Here is a 22212-nt window from a genome sequence, read left to right as displayed (position 1 = left end):
CTGCATATGATTCTCTCACCATGGAAAGAATGGTGGAGGATTATATGAGTGACCGCATCCAAGTAGGCACGTCAGACAGTCCGTACGTATACTGGCAGGAAAAAGAGGCAATTTTAAGGCCCTTGCAGAAACTGGCTTTATTCTACCTAAGTTGCCCTCCCTCCAGTGTGTACTCCGAAAGAGTGTTTAGTGCAGCCGCTCACCTTGTCAGCAATCGGCGTACGAGGTTACTTCCAGAAAATGTGGAGAAGATGATGTTCATCAAAATGAATTATAATCAATTCCTCCATGGAGACATTCACCAGCAGCAATTGCCTCCAGAAAGTACTAGAGATGAGCGGATTCACGAGTAAAACCGAATCCGCTCATCTCTAGAAAGTACACGGGGACCTGAGATGGTGGATTCCAGTGGGGACGAATTAATAATCTGTGAGGAGGGGGATGTCCACAGTGAAAGGGGTGAGGAATCGGAGGATGATGATGAGGTGGACATCTTGCCTCTGTAGAGCCAGTTTGTGCAAGGAGAGATTGATTGTTTCTTTTTTGGTGGGGGCCCAAACCAACCAGTCATTTCAGTAACTGTCGTGTGGCAGACCCTGTCGCTGAAATGATGGGTTCGTTAAAGTGTGCATGTCCTGTTTATACAAAATAAGGCTGGGTGGGAGGGCCCAAGGACAATTCCATCTTGCACCTCTTTTTTCTTTCATTTTTCTTTGCATCATGTGCTGTTTGGGGACAATTTTTTTGAAGTGCCATCCTGCCTGACACTGAAGTCCCACTCCTAGATGGGCCAGGTGTTTGTGTCGGCCACTTGTGTAGCTTAGCTTAGCCATCCAGCGACCTTGGTGCGCCTCTTTTTTTCTTTGCATCATGTGCTGTTTGGGGACAATTTTTTTGAAGTGCCATCCTGCCTGACACTGCAGTGCCACTCCTAGATGGGCCAGGTGTTTGTGTCGGCCACTTGTGTCGCTTAGCTTAGTCACACAGCGACCTTGGTGCGCCTCTTTTTTTCTTTGCATCACGTGCTGTTTGGGGACAATTTTTTTGAAGTGCCATCCTGCCTGACACTGCAGTGCCACTCCTAGATGGGCCAGGTGTTTGTGTCGGCCACTTGTGTCGCTTAGCTTAGCCATCCAGCAACCTCGGTGCAAATTGTAGGACTAAAAATAATATTGTGAGGTGTGAGGTGTTCAGAATAGACTGGAAATGAGTGGAAATGATGGTAATTGAGGTTAATAATACTATGGGATCAAAAATGACCCCCACATTCTTTGATTTAAGCAGTTTTTTAGGTTTTTTTGAAAAAAACACCCGAATCCAAAACACACCCGAATCCGACAAAAAAATTTCGGTGAGGTTTTGCCAAAACGCGTCCGAATCCAAAACACGGCCACGGAACCGAATCCAAAACCAAAACACAAAACCCGAAAAATGTCCGGTGCACATCACTACAATTTTAATGATACTATTACTATTTTAAGTGAATACATACAGTATTACAAACTACTACAGTATGTACAGTAAGACAAATACTGAACATCTTCAAGAGGAAGGGAGAGGACACATATAATGTGTGGCCAGCCCAATACCTGGATTTCTGTTTGCAGTTTGTTACAAGCCTGTGCTCCCTCCAGTCACATTTAATGAGCCTTATTTTCCTCCCTTTCAGCCAACCTGCACCCACTTTCCTCACTTTAAGCGAGCCTATGCCCTCCTCTTATACCTGCCAGACTGTGTTTACTGGCCATTTATGCCAGTATGTGCTCCTATCTCCAAAGGTGGAAGCGACTGGCTCCTCTTCTTCAACAGTGTATTTGCCAGTAATAAACATGGTTTCCTGCAATTAAAACAACCAGGCACATCATACAGTATGCTATTAATTTAGCTCAAGCAATGTTGTTGTTTTTTTAAGTATGGTTGACTATGGTCAGAACTGCTAATATATCAGCAGGTGATAATGAGAGGGGGGGTCTAAATCTCTAAGGAGTGGTCATGCCACATCCAGGACAAAAAATCATGTACAATACTTTTCTCCACCTCAGAACTTGCATGGACTCCTTAGGAAAGGCCTGCGTAATTAGTGCCCCCTCTTTCAGCGCCCCTAACTGTTGCCCGACTTTGGTCAAAGTAACAGCAGAATTTTTTTTAACTGAAATTAGGTGGTCTCCCTTCTGCAAAAACAAGAGTGTGCCATATCTGTCCCTTTATATCCTCACATCGGCTGCTGCATCGTTCATTCATCGTTCATTATTTTCCCTTGAACTTCTGGATGAATAATAATGAACGAGATAGAGCGGCAACACTGAGCAATTTCATGAACGACTGAACGATATGCACCCTGTCGTCAATGATATAGCTAGAATTGAGTTGCAGGGACTGACGACAGACTGCCTAGTTTACGACCAGCGGGAGCGCACATCGTTCACACTGACCACACCAGGCGATATATTAAACTATGTCGCTCAAAAGGGTGAAAAATAGCGATATAGTTTAAAATATCGTCCAGTGTGGCACTGCCTTTATTGTTTTGTTAGTGTGAAGTAAAATGTTACTTACTCTCTGTCGATGACAAGACAAGTCACAGCCTCTGCAGCAATTACATTTGCCGTCCGTACATCTTCCCTGGAAGAAAACAAAAAGAGAATATTACCTTTATTATACATTTATTTATGATTTATTGAAGGTTACATTAAATAACTAAAAGGGGAATAGCATATATAATACTCTTTTACCCTCTTTTGGACAATTAAAAAAACTGACTTTACTGTATAAGAAGACATAACCCCATATTAATGAAAGAAGTAGAGATGAGCGGGTTCGTTTCTCAAAGAACCAAACCCTACCGAACTTCAGCATTCGTGTCCGGATCCGAGCCAGGCTCGGGTTTTCCCACCTGAATTAGAACCAAAACCAAAACACAAAACACAAAAAGTGCCAGCCACACATCTATAGAAAGAAGCAATTAAAGAAGTGGTTCCAAAATTTTTTCAGTCACGGCGCCCGTGAGTACCAGATTTTGTTTTCACGGCACCCCTAGGCCAAAAGTTTCATATTGAAAAATTCTGAAAAAAATATTAAAGAATTTGTGTTAATATGTCATCCTTAGGTTCAGTTATGTGGTGAGGGGCAGGATTCACTTCTGTTTGTCCACAGTTTATGATTAAGAGCTACAAGCACTAGTTTTGTCTATTACATTGACAGAAAATAATGTAAGTGGGTCCAGGAGCACCAACCCAGGGCACCCCTGCAAGTACCCTGAGGAACGCAAGGGTGCCTAGGCGCACAGTTTGAGAATCACTGCATTAAAGTTTTAGTAAACATATTTTGTAGATTATTAGTAAACATTATGTTTAGTAGATTAAACTACATAATACACTGCTCAAAAAAATAAAGGGAACACTAAAATAACACATCCTAGATCTGAATGAATGAAATATTCTTATTAAATACTTTGTTCTTTACATAGCTGAATGTGCTGACAACAAAATCACACAAAGATTATCAATGGAAATCAAATGTATTAACCCATGGAGGTCTGGATTTGGAGTCACACTCAAAATTAAAGTGGAAAAACACACTACAGGCTGATCCAACTTTGATGTAATGTCCTTAAAACAAGTCAAAATGAGGCTCAGTAGTGTGTGTGGCCTCCATGTGCCTGTATGACCTACCTACAATGCCTGGGCATGCTCCTGATGAGGTGGCGGATGGTCTCCTGAGGGATCTCCTCCTAGACCTGGACTAAAGCATTCGCCAACTCCTGGACAGTCTGTGGTGCAACGTGGCGTTGGTGGATGGAGCGAGACATGATGTCCCAGATGTGCTCAATTGGATTCAGGTCTGGGGAACGGGCGGGCCAGTCCATAGCATCAATGCCTTCATCTTGCAGGAACTGCTGACACACTCCAGCCACTTGAGGTCTAGCATTGTCTTGCATTAGGAGGAACCCAGGGTCAACCGCACCAGCATATGGTCTCACAAGGGGTCTGAGGATCTCATCTCGGTACCTAATGGCAGTCAGGCTACCTCTGGCGAGCACATGGAGGGCTGTGCGGCCCCCCAAAGAAATGCCACCCCACACCATTACTGACCCACTGCCAAACCGCTGGAGGATGTTGCAGGCAGCAGAACGTTCTCCTTGGCGTCTCCATACTCTGTCACGTCTGTCACGTGCTCAGAGAGAACCTGCTTTCGTCTGTGAAGAGCACAGGGCGCCAGTGGCGAATTTGCCAATCTTGGTGTTCTCTGGCAAATGCCAAACGTCCTGCACGGTGTTGGGCTGTAAGCACAACCCCCACCTGTGGACGTCGGGCCCTCATACCACCCTCATGGAGTCTGTTACTGATCGTTTGAGTAGACACATGCACATTTGTGGCTTGCTGGAGGTCATTTTGCAGGGCTCTGGCAGTGCTGCTGGGTTGTTGCCCTCCTACGGCCTCCTCCACGTCTCCTGATGTACTGGCCTGTCTCCTGGTAGCGCCTCCGTGCTCTGGACACTACGCTGACAGACACAGCAAACCTTCTTGCCACAGCTCGCATTGATGTGCCATCCTGGATGAGCTGCATTACCTGAGCCACTTGTGTGGGTTGTAGACTCCATCTCATGCTACCACTAGAGTGAAAGCACCGCCAGCTTTCAAAAGTGACCAAAACATCAGCCAGAAAGCATAGGAGTTGAGAAGTGGTCTTTGGTCACCACCTGCAGAACAACTCCTTTATTGGGGGTGTCTTGCTAATTGCCTTTAAATCCCACCTGTTGTCTATTCCATTTGCACAACAGCATGTGAAATTGATTGTCAATCAGTGTTGCTTCCTAAGTGGACAGTTTGATTTCACAGAAGTGTGATTGACTTGGAATTACATTGTGTTGTTTAAGTGCTCCCTTTATTTTTTTGAGCAGTGTATATATCCGCACGCAGACCAAAAGTCTGGTTAGAGCGAAGACTCATTTGTCCATATAAAACACAACACTAGACACAATGACACTCTCACGTGGCCATTTTTACATGGTATCGAACAATGGTTTTCATGTAGTCAGTGGTGGAAATCTCTCATAATGTTCTACAGTATTGGTTATACTCTCCTTAAAAGCTCATTGTTTGACTACTCCAAATCCAGGAGTACACAGTTTAATATTTATTGGCAGAACAATTCCTGTTATTCAGTATGGACTATATGTACAGATGTGTACTTTTATACAGTGGCACAAGGTTCCCCAGATAGCCCCTCTCGGTGTGAGCCCGGTCCTCTATGACTTGGCTGCGCTGAGCTTCTCTTTTGCTCAAAATGTGCATCTTGTTTACAGAAATAGAACAACTAGAAGTGATAAAACTGCACCGCTAGCGTACACTGACTACAGCCTGCACCATCTGTACGTCTGTGTGGGTCCAAGTCTGCATCTGAGTGAAAAGGGTTTTGATGTGAGCAGCCGTGGCATTTCTTCATGCCAAGTTGTGTTGTGCTTCATCTGCGACCTTGTACGTGTGTTATACCAATTCCTGTGCAGTTAAAGTTGCAGCCCAGCGTCTATAGTGCACTGTGAGCGGCATTTTGCTGTATACGTAATACGACTTAGATGCAAAATGTAAAGAAAAATACGGTACGCTACTCATCTCATTGTGTCTCCGTCACGCTGGGCATCTCACACCATATGGCGTAAATACACTCAGCGTGTAAGTACACATCTGGATAAACTACAGATTAGATCACGGTGTTTGATCACTGGTAGCCACATATTTGTTTAGGTGTTATAAAGCCCTAGGGCACTTGAAGTAATCACTGTCATAGGGACAGAGGGAAAGTCTCAATGTAGGCGGGCACAGATTTGGCAAAACCCAGTGCAGCACAAGGAGCCTAGGAAGCTACTGGTCTGCACAGTGCCGTTCCTCTGCCTCTGATTCGGTGCACCATCCTTCACCACAATCACAAGCTTACTTTACACACCCAGGGATTTCTTAAGCTGAGTACACAACATACATGTCTACCTTAATGAATATCTCTCCAGGAGATGCTCCGGAGAGAAGTAGCTGGGCGGTGATGGGGGTGGGGTGGGGCGGGGCTGGGATAATTGCGCTATTATGACCTGTCCACCCATGGGAAAATTGACACAGTTGGAGCATAGTTGCATAGGGGTGGGGCTAAAATAGCACGATTAGCATGCTAATTGTTATTAGGACACGCCCCCTGCCAGGTCCACCCACCCAGCTGAGGCCACACCCATCACATACAATACCACGCCCCTTTTGGGCTACGCTGCGTGGAGGTCCCGAATCACTGAGAACAAAAGTTGGGAGGTATGTATCTGCCAGTGTGTACCCAGCTTTACACAGATGCTTTAGATGCACACACCTGTTTTGACAACCTACTAAGTAAACATTGTATCTCTTAATAATTATATTTCCATGCATGTGGTTATTACTTCTCTATTGACATTCATGAATACAGTATGTGAGTTGAACTTAATTTTACATGAAATGGAAACATTTACTAAAAAAGATTCTAGGTGGTCATTCCGAGTTGTTCGCTCAGTAATTTTCTTCGCATCGCAGCGATTTTCCGCTAACTGCGCATGCGCAATGTTCGCACTGCGACTGCGCCAAGTAAATTTGCTATGAAGATTGGTATTTTACTCACGGCATTACGAGGTTTTTTCTTCGTTCTGGAGATCGGAGTGTGATTGACAGGAACTGGGTGTTTCTGGGCGGAAACTGGCCGTTTTATGGGAGTGTGTGAAAAAACACTACCGTTTCTAGGAAAAACGCGGGAGTGGCTGGAGAAACGGAGGAGTGTCTGAGCGAACGCTGGGTGTGTTTGTGACGTCAAACCAGGAACGACAAGCACTGAACTGATTGCACTGGAAGAGTAAGTCTCGAGCTACTCAGAAACTGCACAGAAAAGTCTTTTCGCAATATTGCGAATCTTTCGTTCGCAATTTTGATAAGCTAAGATTCACTCCCAGTAGGCGGCGGCTTAGCGTGTGCAATGCTGCTAAAAGCAGCTTGCGAGCGAACAACTCGGAATGAAGGCCCTAGGCCAAATCACATTTGGGACATATCCAGCACTTCGACAGGATTCTCTACCCCAAAAAATATAACTTCAATGCAGTGTGGTCCTGCCATGGCTCCCCCAGCAATTATTGTGTGATGTAATATAGGCCAGTTACAAGGGTTGCTGGCTCCGCACACCTCTGCACCCTGACACACAGGCACAAATACAAATTGTTAGAAGTAGTGCAGTGCACACTGCAGGTGTTAGTAGCAGAATGGTTAGCAGCAGAATAGAGAAAATCAGTCAAGGGAATTATCAATTTCTGTATGGCAAAGTGTTACACTTAAACATTGCACTGAGTAAGTGCATCCATTTGCAGATGCAATGTAAAGGACAATTTACAACTCAATAAAAATAAGGCGATGATCCTGCCAGCACATAAATCCCTTATTTCACTTCATTTGTGTGCTCTTGCAGATTATGGGGAATTGAGTAAATTGCATGACATCTAATGCTACTCTTGCCTTGCAGCAAACAGGAGAGAAAATAATGAGTAATCTCCTGTTATTCTATGTATTCTGCAATAGCTCATTTGTATGTATGGAGAAATGGCTTTGTATGGGAAGATAAACAGATGAGAGGTACAGCTAAAGTATATTCTAGAGTCTAATCTAGAGAGGTACATCACAGAGTCTGTTCACTGAGACAGAAGGGACGGGCCATGCCAGCAGCTCACAGAGCGCTGGCCATGCCCCCATAGTGACGTGAAATGGTGGCGTGGCTCTCGATCGCAGCTTTACAGTGAGACCACGCCCCATTTTCTGAGGTCACGCCCCCTTCCTTCGAATGGCGTGGCTACACTGCGCAGGTAGTCCCTCTTTCTGCCTCCCAAAAGTTGGGAGGTATGCAAAGGTATAATATAAAGAGAGTAATCAGAAGAGATTTGGGGCATGATTTAGAGGTGTACAGTGGCTGTGAATTTTCACTGATTCACAAGTGCGAAGATATGCAAATGCCAGGATAAGCAATTTGCTTGTGCACTTCTGTGTGACAGACTGAGCAAACCTGGCTGCAACAGCGGCAAGCGCAGTGTGCCCCCTTGTGGGTTCGCTGCGCTCGCCATGCTTTGGACCAGGGTTTTATTCCCCCTCTAGTGGTGGCATGGACCACCACCCATGTGGGGAAACCAGCCACGGTTGGGACTCTGACCACCGGTATTGCAGATGGTGTTAGGATTCCGGCTTCGGTATACTGACTGCCGGGATCCCGTCCGGCAGTCAATTGACTGCCTCTCATTACAATAACCATACCTCCCAACTGTCCCGATTCCAGCGGGTCAGTCCCGATATTCAGACACTGTCCTGCCCCCGAACCGCAGTGTCCCGCAGTTGGGGGAGCCTGTAATCACTCTGCTCTGCTGTGTAAAGCAGCCGGTGATCAATAAAACGGTGCCGCGTGCATGTGCATGGCATCTAACAGTGCGGGCAGGGGGTGTCAGCCGGAGGCTGTCTAGCTGCTCAGCAAGCACTGGGCACACCCCCAAAGTGATGATAATGGGGGTCGGGAAGCAAGTTCCCGTTCCTTTACCAGAGGCCCCGTCCCTTTACCAGAGGCCCGCCCATTTTCAGTTGGGGGCGGCACCTCCGACGCAACAGTTTTCGACTTAGAAATTTTAAAAGTTGGGAGTTATGTAATAACTGGTAGGAGAGTGTCGATAAGTACCCAAGTAGCTTGGAGCATATTAAATGCAAATCAAACAAGACGCAACAATCATATTTTTTACTGATTTACAGGCCCCTTCCCAAACTGAGTAGGAAATGAATCATGCTTTATTGTTTTTAAGAGTGTTCAGTACACTGTAATCTGGCTAATAGATCACAGCCATAGAATTTATACTACATTTGCATAATTGTGTGTGTTTTAGTGTGTCTGGTGAATCAGATACACTATGGCCCATGGATGTTATCATGATCTACATCAGGGTTTGAGTACCCAAAAGTTATGTCCCTCAAACTCTCAGTTTTGTCTTTAAGGTAGTCATCTTAACCTTGTTTCACGCCCTTACTATATTTTAACCGTGTCTACATGCCCAGGGGCGAAATTAGGAGTGAGGGTGCCCCCAGGCACACCAGTATCATTTGCCACCCCCTCCCCTTACCTCATTTTATCACTTTCAGTGATTGGCTATAAGCCCTCATTTGATGATAGCCAAATTAATAGAATAATAAAAAAAAAAGGACATGATTTTTATTATTATTTATTATATATACATATTTACTAAGCAGGACAGCTTCCAGGGGCAGTATGTGCATGTCGTACCCATTTACACTACAGCCAAGATGGCATACAGTACAGTGGGAAGATTTTGCAGTTACTGGTACATTTCAGGTTGACAGTACCAACACAAACATCCAAGTGCCACCCCCCAGCAAGTGCCGCCCCTAGGCATGTGCCCCATGTGCCTAATTGGAAATTCGCCACTGTAGATGCCCCCTCCATCCCAGGCCACCTTGGTACTGGAGGTCATACAGTAAATGCAAAACAAGTCAGTGCAAAAGATGTACATTGCAATATAATAAGAGTGAGTTTCAGTGGAAAAAAAAAGCTGCAACTTGCATTTACTCTGAATACGGTCCATTGATTCCAAAATAATGTATTTTTTTACTAAGATGTGCCTGAGCCTGTTTACCTTATATACGAGCACAGAATACATTGTCTTTTTACACAATTAAATGTCTTATACCACTAATTTAAAAATATATTACATGTCAATGTTCTGTCATTTATAATATCAGTGAAAATGTGACATTTATACCCCTTTCAGACGGAAACAGAAATTACCGCGTGAAGCAGTTCCACCCGATAATTTCATGAAACACACGGGTCCTTTGTCTGTGTGAAAGGGTCAACCTGTGTTGTAATTCCCGGGACTTCAACCCTGGAATCTACCAGGGTCGGAGACACGGGAATTTCGACATGGGTTGACCCTTTCACACAGACAAAATACCTGTGTTGATCTGCAAATTACCGGGTAGAAATTCTCGACCCGGTAATTTGCATGTCTCAGGCAGGTCCCGGCAAAGCGACCCGGCACTGAAATGCCGGGTAATTGCCGGGACTTTCAGACGTTTCTGTCTGAAAGTGGTAAAAATCAAGAGATTTAAAATAGATACAATCTTTGATGCAGAGGGTGTCTGCATTACATATACCAGCTTGTTTCAGTCAGCCAGAAAGAATATATGTTTAAACTAATAACACAGTAATGTAGATTAAATTAAACAAACCTCCTTTAATTAGGTTAGAGTGTAAGGGGCCCTACACACTGGCCGACCCGCCGCCGAGCTGCCCGACGGCGGATACGGCCGACGAGCGACCCGGCGGCGGGGGGGCAGTGACGGGGGGAGTGAAGTTTCTTCACTCCCCCCGTCACGCGGCTCCATAGAACTGCAGGCAAATATGGACGAGATCGTCCATATTGGCCTGCATGCACAGCCGACGGGGGACCAGCGATGAACGAGCGCGGGACCGCGCATCGTTCATCGCTGGAGCCTCCACACTGAAAGATATGAACGAGTTCTCGTTCATTTATGAACGAGATCGTTCATATCTTTCAAAAAATCAGCCAGTGTGTAGGGCCTATAACAATGACTTGAATAGGCTGCAGCAGATCAGGGAGCACAGTGAGGTAAAGACTTACAAGACATTGCATATGATTCTATAGAATTAATTTAGAGAATTGCAATCTCACAATCACAGAGATGAATTAATCTGCATGTGACTGAGCCTTAAAGGGTAATCTTATACTTATGTAAATGTACTTGTAATTGCAGTTTGTTCAGAAAACATCATTAGAAGATTTCTTATAGTTTACACACAGTCCCTAATTACAGCTTGTCAGCACAATAAAGTCAGTGAAAGTAGGGACATGAGGCTGACAGTAATGTGATGCTGTATGCTTTACAAACAACACATTATTTCTTAACAAAGGATGTGCTGAGATGTTGAAACATTGAGATGTTTAAACTAATGCTGGGCTTTGTAAACCCAGGTCTTGGGACATCACTAGTATAATTGTATGTATTAATCAAAAGCTGTAAATGCATTGCCATCACTGGCTTATACTACATGGAAAGGTAGACATTGCAATCCTTAGGCAAAATGCCACTACAGCAATGTAAGATTTGTAAATACGGGTTTATTCAATTGAGGTCGGATCCATTGAGACATGCATTTGTCGGAATGGATCCGACAAGGGCTGTTCAATGCCCATCTCAATTCGACTTTAAAAAAGTTGAATTGAGATGAGGGACCGGAGAGGGGGGAGAGCCGCGGGCAGACGGGGGACAGCAGCGCTGCAGGAGGATGTGGCACAGCCGCCAGACCTCACGGCAGCATCCACCCGGCACAAGCAAGCGGGACCTCACTTGCTGGAGCCAGGTGGATGCTACCGTGAGCAGCGGCTATGACACATCCTCCTGCAGCGCTGTGCTGTAGCGCTGCTGTCCCCCGTCTGCCCGCAGCTCTCCCCCGTGTCCTCCTCTCAGGTCCCTCATCTCAGTTCGACTTTTTTTAAATCGTACTGAGATGGTCGAAACGGAGCCAAAACCTGTTGAATTTAGCCCCGTTTCCCTCAGAAACACGCGAATCAGCGGCTATGCCGCCAATTCACATACTATTCGCCAATTCCCCAACTTGTCAAATAAAAAGGCTGGGGACTGAATAGGTCGGAACCCCTTCCGATCTGAAAGTGTCGAAAACTGCCATCTTTTCGACAAGACGGCAGTTTCGACCTTAATTGAATATACCCCTTATACTGTATTATTTATTGTACTTAAGGAAATTCCTCATAACAGCTAAATCAGTAGTCGATAATGATAATTATCCCAGGCGGACGTGCCCTCATTCAGCCAACCTTTTTGCGCCATATGGCACGACTGAAACCACAGGTAGCGCTTCACGGACTGTGGGGTCTATTTACCTAGCCTTGGATGGAGATAAAGTCGCTGGAGATAAAGTACCAGCCAATCGGCTCCTAACTGTCATTTTTTTGAAAAAGCTGCCTGGAGCAGTGAAACGCGTTAGGCCAAGACCTGTGTGGACATTTGCTGACCCGCACCATCACTACGACATCATCTACAGTCAGGACCTTTTATTATATCTTCTCCGTGAACCAGGACCCCTTCAGGCATTGCCTCTGCCTAGTATATCCATAGTGGAGCCCATCTAATGGAACACGGAGTTCCAAGTGAACTGTGAACCAGGACCCCAACAATTGTTGCCGTTGCCATACGGACTTTGCAGTTTATGGGAGCCTCTTTAAACGGAACACAGATGTGGTAACAACATCCACTTGGATGAACTATTATTCATTTGGTCCATTTGCATGACTGTATTCTTATTTGTCTCAAATACGTTGATGTGTGCCATATTTACCAGCTGGTGTCAGTATTAACCAAATTTAAGTCCACCGCAAGTCTTTATTGTGACATACAGTACAGTTTCTAAGTTTAACTGTGTGTATTTTTAATTTTCTTTTAAAAATAATTTATTATTAAATATCCATTCTTTAGAACATATTGTGTCAATTAGCGCTGTATATCTATTTCCCATTTTTCAAACACAGCCTGTGGCATAGCAGTTAGGAGCTGATTGGCTGGAACTTTATCTCCAGTGACTTTGGGGAACATTTACTAAGCAGTGATAAGTGCGGAGAAGTGAGCCAGTGGAGAAATTTCCCCATCAACCAATCAGCAGCTCGGTATCATTTTATAGTATGAAAATTATAGATGTTACTTCAGTGCTGATTGGTTGCCATGGGCAACTTCTCCACTGGCTCACTTCTCCGCTCTTATCACTGCTTAGTAAATGTACCCCAATATCTCCATCCAAGACTTAGTAAATAGACCCCTTATAGTGTCTGTGATGCATTGTAGCTGCATCCATAGTTGCTTATAGCTGACTGCATTCTTAGTATTAGTAGTTATGCCACAAAAATGCATGGTTCAGCTCACTCATATTGCTCCTCGTTCTTCTGCCTTTTTTCCCAGTTAAGTGCCTGAGTCGCACACATACTTGCCTACTCTCCCAAAACTGGGAGTCTCCCGAAAATTTGGGTGGCGCTCTCGGCCCCCCGGGAAAGTGAACAAGTTTCCCGAAGCTGCCTGTACCTCACCACCCAGCCACCTGCTTACTTACCCAGTGAAGTGGGCAGACCAAGTGACCAAAGACATGATTCACAATGAATTGCATCATTGTAGCCATGCCCCTGCTATACAATGCCGGCAATCTCACCATTGTACAGCGAGAGGTGTGGCTATTATGACGCAATTGCTTAGCCACGTCCACATTTACATCCCCTTGTGCCGCATCACGCCCCCTCACCACCCCTTATGTCAAACCATGCCTCCGCATCTCTCATTGCTGGGGCAACCAGAAAGTCGGCAACTACAGTCGCGCACCTGTGCTGCATCCTGCATGCAATGTTAGTGTCCTGGGTGCTGGTGCATTGTACTTTTGTAGCATTAAATGTCAGGCTGAGAAGATGCATATTCTGTAAAACACTGTGTGGCGGGATTTAATCACATAATGTGTAGCGAGATTTGAAGATAGGTGTATGGGACACATATGTAGCACTAGACAAAGTGATGGACTAATCTAGAGCAAAATCAACACAATATGAGATCTGTGTGACAACTTTAAATAGGTAAATGTACAAACCAGAATATCTCCTGCATTCAGCACTAGCACTGACTACTGAAGTCCAATGGATACTGCAGCCTACACCAGTTTTACCAAACTCCTAAATACATAGCTTTTTGAAGCTTGACACCCAATACATAATCCTATGTTCAGATGGTGTGAGCATTGTAGTCTACAGGCTACAGTATTCCATTTCCTACATTCTTTGCATTCTTCCCCGGCAGCTTGCACTGTGTCCAAGAGCAGGTAGATGGGAGAGCTTCTGATGGTGAAAGTCAGTACAGATGCTATTGGAGCCCTGTCCCAGCATGACTTGCAGTCATCTCACGTCTCCTCTAATGCCTCTATTTTTCTTTGTTGTTATTTTACTCTAAATTTGCATCTATAATATATGGCATATATCACTTACAGTCATTTTTCTTTTACCAGTGTACTTCAAAGAAGCCCCTGTCAGAAACAAGCTGTACCTTCATTAATTTATCATTCTTTCCCAAACCATGACCCTTTCCTACACCGAACCATAGCACGATAACCAGATAATAAATCACAACAGATTGCTGTCTGTGACACGGAGCAGATGACAGCAGTAACATGTTTTCAGAAGGCTCAGAAAGGATTGTAAGCCATGAAAACAAATGCTTGTCTCCGTCATATTGTTTTCCGCCATCCTGTGGCGTTTGCACCTTGGCCAAGTATAGCATTGCCTGATAGCTTATCCAGACCCTCACCTGTCAGATTAAACTGTCATGCTACCATAAGATTGATACAGTGCTGCTTTTACTAGAGGAATTCTTATTCAGTGCTCCCCTGTAAGCGAGGTGTAGGCATCAGGCAGATGGGCAGAGATTTCCATTACCATCCAGTAAGCAACAATGTTGGTTTTGTAACCTGACATCATCCCTTTGTCTTCATGAATATGCACCGCTGGGAGTTACGTGTCCTGTGTTAGTTTGAAACATAGGCTATAATTTTGCCATTATTGACTGAAACACAAAAATACGTCCAGGTTAAGTCCACCGAGTCACAGAAAAGTTACATTCTCTGTCATTCTAGAGGTTTACGTTACACACAGGCCAGCTGGACGCTCATAACCATAAATTACTAGTCTAAGAAAATAAATAGCGCATCCAAGTCTTCGCTGTCATTCATCTTGCTGTTCTTACCACTTAAAATCCATTTGTTTTTCAGTCACACAATGATGTAGGGAGATTCTGTAATATAATATCTGTGAGAACGCCATACTAAATTCTTAGGAAAAGGACAAGTTATTCAACATTTGCATAATTTGACCTTTAGTATTTAGTAAATGTAATTTTCCACCCAATTAAGCATGTGAATTTACAGCACATACATGTGTAAAACATAGAAAGAAAAAAAAATCTATTCTATTGCCTTGCAATTTACTGAATGAGAGGGGATGCATTCAGCATCCTGGCTGTTAGAATGCCGGAATCCCAACACCAATGAAAAGGACGGCGCCGGAGCACCGACAGCCAACACCCATAGGTAAGTATAGGGGTTCAGGTTACTGCTAGGGCCCAAGGAGGGGTTAGGGTTAGGATTAGGCACGGAGGTTTAATCCTAGCCACCAGCCACTGAGGGTTAGCCCTAGCCGGTACCCCGGAGGGTTAGCCCCACCTACCAGTCCCAGAGGGTTAGAGTTAGGGGACGGTGGAGGGTAAAAATATTTACCCCCTCTTATATCAGGATCTTCAATTTCGGGATGCATCTGTCGGTCATCTGACCGCCCAACCACTAGGATGCCATACCGAACCCAATGAGAGTACTCATAATCATCAGAAATGGCAGTATAATGTTGTATACAATATATGGAGCTCATGTGACAACGAAGAAGCCTTACTCACACACAGTAGGACGTGATCTGCCAAGTGCATCAATCTTGGACCAGAGAGCAGGTTTATATCTTAAGCTGGATACACACCTTAGCAATCGGCCAATGTATTGTCTAATGTGTACCCAGCTTAAGACATTTGTCTTACACAGAATTCAACCCTACTTCAAAAATGGAACAGAGCTGACCGTCTGTAACCTATTAGTGCCAAAATCCTTCTGCCACATCAGAAGAAGGGTGGTAGTAAAGCATGTAAACACTAGAGATGAGCGGGTTCGGTTCCTCTGAATCCGAACCCGCCCGAACTTCAGGTTTTTTACACGGGTCCGAGCAGGCTCGGATCTTCCCGCCTTGCTCGGCTAACCCGAGCGCGCCCGAACGTCATCATCACGCTGTCGGATTCTCGCGAGGCTCGGATTCTATCGCGAGACTCGGATTCTATATAAGGAGCCGCGCGTCGCCGCCATTTTCACACGTGCATTGAGAGTCATAGGGAGAGGACGTGGCTGGCGTCCTCTCCGTTTAGAGAAGAGAGAGACACAGTATTTTCGGGGAGCATTATTAGGAGGAGTACTACTGTATACTACTATTCTACTTGCTGAAGTGATATTTATAGATTAGATAGTGTGACTGTAAGTGTATTATCTGACTTGTGGGGGAGACACTGACAGTGGGGAGCAGTTAGAGTCTGAGAGCAGGACTCAGGAGTACATATAACATACAGTGCACACTTTTGCTGCCAGAGTCAGTGCCACACTGCCATTGTTGTGACCACACTGACCACCAGTATAATAATATATTTTGTGATTGTCTGCTTAGGCCTCGGAGTACTAGTTGCAAGTTGCAACGTGACCTGTCCTGAAGTGACCACCAGTTTAATAATCAATCACCACCAGTTTAATATATATATATATATATATATATATATATATATATATATAATTGTATATAATATATATATATAATATTGTATACCACCTACCCGTGGTTTTTTTTTTTTTCATTCTTCTTTATACATACTACTATAGTAGCTTACTGTAGCAGTCTGCGGTGCTGTGCTGACCTGACAGTGTCCAGCAGGTCCGTCATCAGTCATTACATAATAAATATATATAGTACCTGTCCGGCTGCAGTACTAGTGATATTATATTGATTTCATCTCATTATCAATAATTTATCATCCAGTCTAGACTCTATATTAGCAGCAGACACAGTACGTTAGTCCACGGCTGTAGCTACCTCTGTGTCGGCACTCGGCAGTCCATCCATAATTGTATACCACCTACCCGTGGTTTTTTTTTTTTTTTCTTCTTTGTACATACTACTATAGAGTATAGTAGCTTACTGTAGCAGTCTGCGGTGCTGCTGAGCTGACAGTGTCCAGCAGGTCCGTCATCAGTCATCATTACCTAATAAATATATTATCTACCTGTCCGGCTGCAGTACTAGTGATATTATATATACATACATATATATATTGATTTCATCTCATTATCATTCATCCAGTCTATATTAGCAGCAGACACAGTACGTTAGTCCACGGCTGTAGCTACCTCTGTGTCGGCACTCAGCAGTCCATCCATAATTGTATACCACCTACCCGTGGTTTTTTTTTTCTTTCTTCTTTGTACATACTACTATAGTATAGTAGCTTACTGTAGCAGTCTGCGGTGCTGCTGAGCTGACAGTGTCCAGCAGGTCCGTCATCAGTCATCATTACCTAATAAATATATTATCTACCTGTCCGGCTGCAGTACTAGTGATATTATATATACATACATATATATATTGATTTCATCTCATTATCAATCATCCAGTCTATATTAGCAGCAGACACAGTACGTTAGTCCACGGCTGTAGCTACCTCTGTGTCGGCACTCGGCAGTCCATCCATAATTGTATACCACCTACCCGTGTTTTTTTTTTTTTCTTTCTTCTTTGTACATACTACTATAGTATAGTAGCTTACTGTAGCAGTCTGCGGTGCTGCTGAGCTGACAGTGTCCAGCAGGTCCGTCATCAGTCATCATTACCTAATAAATATATTATCTACCTGTCCGGCTGCAGTACTAGTGATCTTATATATACATACATATATATATTGATTTCATCTCATTATCAATCATCCAGTCTATATTAGCAGCAGACACAGTACGTTAGTCCACGGCTGTAGCTACCTCTGTGTCGGCACTTGGCTGTCCATCCATAATTGTATACCACCTACCCGTGGTTTTTTTTTTCCTTTCTTCTTTGTACATACTACTATAGAGTATAGTAGCTTACTGAAGCAGTCTGCGGTGCTGCTGAGCTGACAGTGTCCAGCAGGTCCGTCATCAGTCATCATTACCTAATAAATATATTATCTACCTGTCCGGCTGCAGTACTAGTGATATTATATATACATACATATATATATTGATTTCATCTCATTATCAATCATCCAGTCTATATTAGCAGCAGACACAGTACGTTAGTCCACGGCTGTAGCTACCTCTGTGTCGGCACTCAGCAGTCCATCCATAATTGTATACCACCTACCCGTGGTTTTTTTTTTTTCTTTCTTCTTTGTACATACTACTATAGTATGGTAGCTTACTGTAGCAGTCTGCGGTGCTGCTGAGCTGACAGTGTCCAGCAGGTCCGTCATCAGTCATCATTACCTAATAAATATATTATCTACCTGTCCGGCTGCAGTACTAGTGATATTATATATACATACATATATATATTGATTTCATCTCATTATCAATCATCCAGTCTATATTAGCAGCAGACACAGTACGTTAGTCCACGGCTGTAGCTACCTCTGTGTCGGCACTCAGCAGTCCATCCATAATTGTATACCACCTACCCGTGGTTTTTTTTTTCTTTCTTCTTTGTACATACTACTATAGTATAGTAGCTTACTGTAGCAGTCTGCGGTGCTGCTGAGCTGACAGTGTCCAGCAGGTCCGTCATCAGTCATCATTACCTAATAAATATATTATCTACCTGTCCGGCTGCAGTACTAGTGATATTACATATACATACATATATATATTGATTTCATCTCATTATCAATCATCCAGTCTATATTAGCAGCAGACACAGTACGTTAGTCCACGGCTGTAGCTACCTCTGTGTCGGCACTCGGCAGTCCATCCATAATTGTATACCACCTACCCGTGGTTTTTTTTTTTTCTTTCTTCTTTGTACATACTACTATAGTATAGTAGCTTACTGTAGCAGTCTGCGGTGCTGCTGAGCTGACAGTGTCCAGCAGGTCCGTCATCAGTCATCATTACCTAATAAATATATTATCTACCTGTCCGGCTGCAGTACAAGTGATATTATATATACATACATATATATATATTGATTTCATCTCATTATCAATCATCCAGTCTATATTAGCAGCAGACACAGTACGTTAGTCCACGGCTGTAGCTACCTCTGTGTCGGCACTCGGCAGTCCATCCATAATTGTATACCACCTACCCGTGGTTTTTTTTTTCTTTCTTCTTTGTACATACTACTATAGAGTATAGTAGCTTACTGTAGCAGTCTGCGGTGCTGCTGAGCTGACAGTGTCCAGCAGGTCCGTCATCAGTCATCATTACCTAATAAATATATTATCTACCTGTCCGGCTGCAGTACTAGTGATATTATATATACATACATATATATATTGATTTCATCTCATTATCAATCATCCAGTCTATATTAGCAGCAGACACAGTACGTTAGTCCACGGCTGTAGCTACCTCTGTGTCGGCACTCAGCAGTCCATCCATAATTGTATACCACCTACCCGTGGTTTTTTTTTTCTTTCTTCTTTGTACATACTACTATAGTATAGTAGCTTACTGTAGCAGTCTGCGGTGCTGCTGAGCTGACAGTGTCCAGCAGGTCCGTCATCAGTCATCATTACCTAATAAATATATTATCTACCTGTCCGGCTGCAGTACTAGTGATATTATATATACATACATATATATATTGATTTCATCTCATTATCAATCATCCAGTCTATATTAGCAGCAGACACAGTACGTTAGTCCACGGCTGTAGCTACCTCTGTGTCGGCACTCGGCAGTCCATCCATAATTGTATACCACCTACCCGTGTTTTTTTTTTTTCTTTCTTCTTTGTACATACTACTATAGTATAGTAGCTTACTGTAGCAGTCTGCGGTGCTGCTGAGCTGACAGTGTCCAGCAGGTCCGTCATCAGTCATCATTACCTAATAAATATATTATCTACCTGTCCGGCTGCAGTACTAGTGATATTATATATACATACATATATATATTGATTTCATCTCATTATCAATCATCCAGTCTATATTAGCAGCAGACACAGTACGTTAGTCCACGGCTGTAGCTACCTCTGTGTCGGCACTCAGCAGTCCATCCATAATTGTATACCACCTACCCGTGGTTTTTTTTTTCTTTCTTCTTTGTACATACTACTATAGTATAGTAGCTTACTGTAGCAGTCTGCGGTGCTGCTGAGCTGACAGTGTCCAGCAGGTCCGTCATCAGTCATCATTACCTAATAAATATATTATCTACCTGTCCGGCTGCAGTACTAGTGATATTACATATACATACATATATATATTGATTTCATCTCATTATCAATCATCCAGTCTATATTAGCAGCAGACACAGTACGTTAGTCCACGGCTGTAGCTACCTCTGTGTCGGCACTCGGCAGTCCATCCATAATTGTATACCACCTACCCGTGGTTTTTTTTTTTTCTTTCTTCTTTGTACATACTACTATAGTATAGTAGCTTACTGTAGCAGTCTGCGGTGCTGCTGAGCTGACAGTGTCCAGCAGGTCCGTCATCAGTCATCATTACCTAATAAATATATTATCTACCTGTCCGGCTGCAGTACAAGTGATATTATATATACATACATATATATATATTGATTTCATCTCATTATCAATCATCCAGTCTATATTAGCAGCAGACACAGTACGTTAGTCCACGGCTGTAGCTACCTCTGTGTCGGCACTCGGCAGTCCATCCATAATTGTATACCACCTACCCGTGGTTTTTTTTTTCTTTCTTCTTTGTACATACTACTATAGAGTATAGTAGCTTACTGTAGCAGTCTGCGGTGCTGCTGAGCTGACAGTGTCCAGCAGGTCCGTCATCAGTCATCATTACCTAATAAATATATTATCTACCTGTCCGGCTGCAGTACTAGTGATATTATATATACATACATATATATATTGATTTCATCTCATTATCAATCATCCAGTCTATATTAGCAGCAGACACAGTACGTTAGTCCACGGCTGTAGCTACCTCTGTGTCGGCACTCAGCAGTCCATCCATAATTGTATACCACCTACCCGTGGTTTTTTTTTTCTTTCTTCTTTGTACATACTACTATAGTATAGTAGCTTACTGTAGCAGTCTGCGGTGCTGCTGAGCTGACAGTGTCCAGCAGGTCCGTCATCAGTCATCATTACCTAATAAATATATTATCTACCTGTCCGGCTGCAGTACTAGTGATATTATATATACATACATATATATATTGATTTCATCTCATTATCAATCATCCAGTCTATATTAGCAGCAGACACAGTACGTTAGTCCACGGCTGTAGCTACCTCTGTGTCGGCACTCGGCAGTCCATCCATAATTGTATACCACCTACCCGTGTTTTTTTTTTTTCTTTCTTCTTTGTACATACTACTATAGTATAGTAGCTTACTGTAGCAGTCTGCGGTGCTGCTGAGCTGACAGTGTCCAGCAGGTCCGTCATCAGTCATCATTACCTAATAAATATATTATCTACCTGTCCGGCTGCAGTACTAGTGATATTATATATACATACATATATATATTGATTTCATCTCATTATCAATCATCCAGTCTATATTAGCAGCAGACACAGTACGTTAGTCCACGGCTGTAGCTACCTCTGTGTCGGCACTCAGCAGTCCATCCATAATTGTATACCACCTACCCGTGGTTTTTTTTTTTTCTTTCTTCTTTGTACATACTACTATAGTATAGTAGCTTACTGTAGCAGTCTGCGGTGCTGCTGAGCTGACAGTGTCCAGCAGGTCCGTCATCAGTCATCATTACCTAATAAATATATTATCTACCTGTCCGGCTGCAGTACTAGTGATATTATATATACATACATATATATATTGATTTCATCTCATTATCAATCATCCAGTCTATATTAGCAGCAGACACAGTACGTTAGTCCACGGCTGTAGCTACCTCTGTGTCGGCACTCGGCAGTCCATACATAATTGTATACCACCTACCCGTGGTTTTTTTTTTCTTTCTTCTTTGTACATACTACTATAGTATAGTAGCTTACTGTAGCAGTCTGCGGTGCTGCTGAGCTGACAGTGTCCAGCAGGTCCGTCATCAGTCATCATTACCTAATAAATATATTATCTACCTGTCCGGCTGCAGTACTAGTGATATTATATATACATACATATATATATTGATTTCATCTCATTATCAATCATCCAGTCTATATTAGCAGCAGACACAGTACGTTAGTCCACGGCTGTAGCTACCTCTGTGTCGGCACTCGGCAGTCCATCCATAAGTATACTAGTATCCATCCATCTCCATTGTTTACCTGAGGTGCCTTTTAGTTGTGCCTATTAAAATATGGAGAACAAAAATGTTGAGGTTC

The 22212-nt window shown here is 43.4% G+C and overlaps 1 protein-coding gene across 6 annotated transcripts in view; it reads right to left on the bottom strand.

Moving 5' to 3' along the window:
• Positions 1-22212, bottom strand: part of PRKG1 (protein kinase cGMP-dependent 1) — a 1872748-nt gene that overhangs the window by 189528 nt on the left and 1661008 nt on the right. For all 6 annotated transcript variants that reach the window (XM_063961733.1, XM_063961735.1, XM_063961737.1 and 3 more), the window contains exon 8: positions 2557-2622. In XM_063961733.1, coding sequence (XP_063817803.1) covers positions 2557-2622 — 66 coding nt within the window. The remainder of the gene's footprint in view (positions 1-2556; positions 2623-22212) is intronic.

The sequence above is a fragment of the Pseudophryne corroboree genome, chromosome 3 (assembly GCF_028390025.1).
Source record: "Pseudophryne corroboree isolate aPseCor3 chromosome 3, aPseCor3.hap2, whole genome shotgun sequence".
Classification (NCBI taxonomy): domain Eukaryota; kingdom Metazoa; phylum Chordata; class Amphibia; order Anura; family Myobatrachidae; genus Pseudophryne; species Pseudophryne corroboree.
The sequence above is the reverse complement of the archived record's forward strand: the minus strand, read 5'-3'. Positions and strand labels throughout refer to the sequence as shown.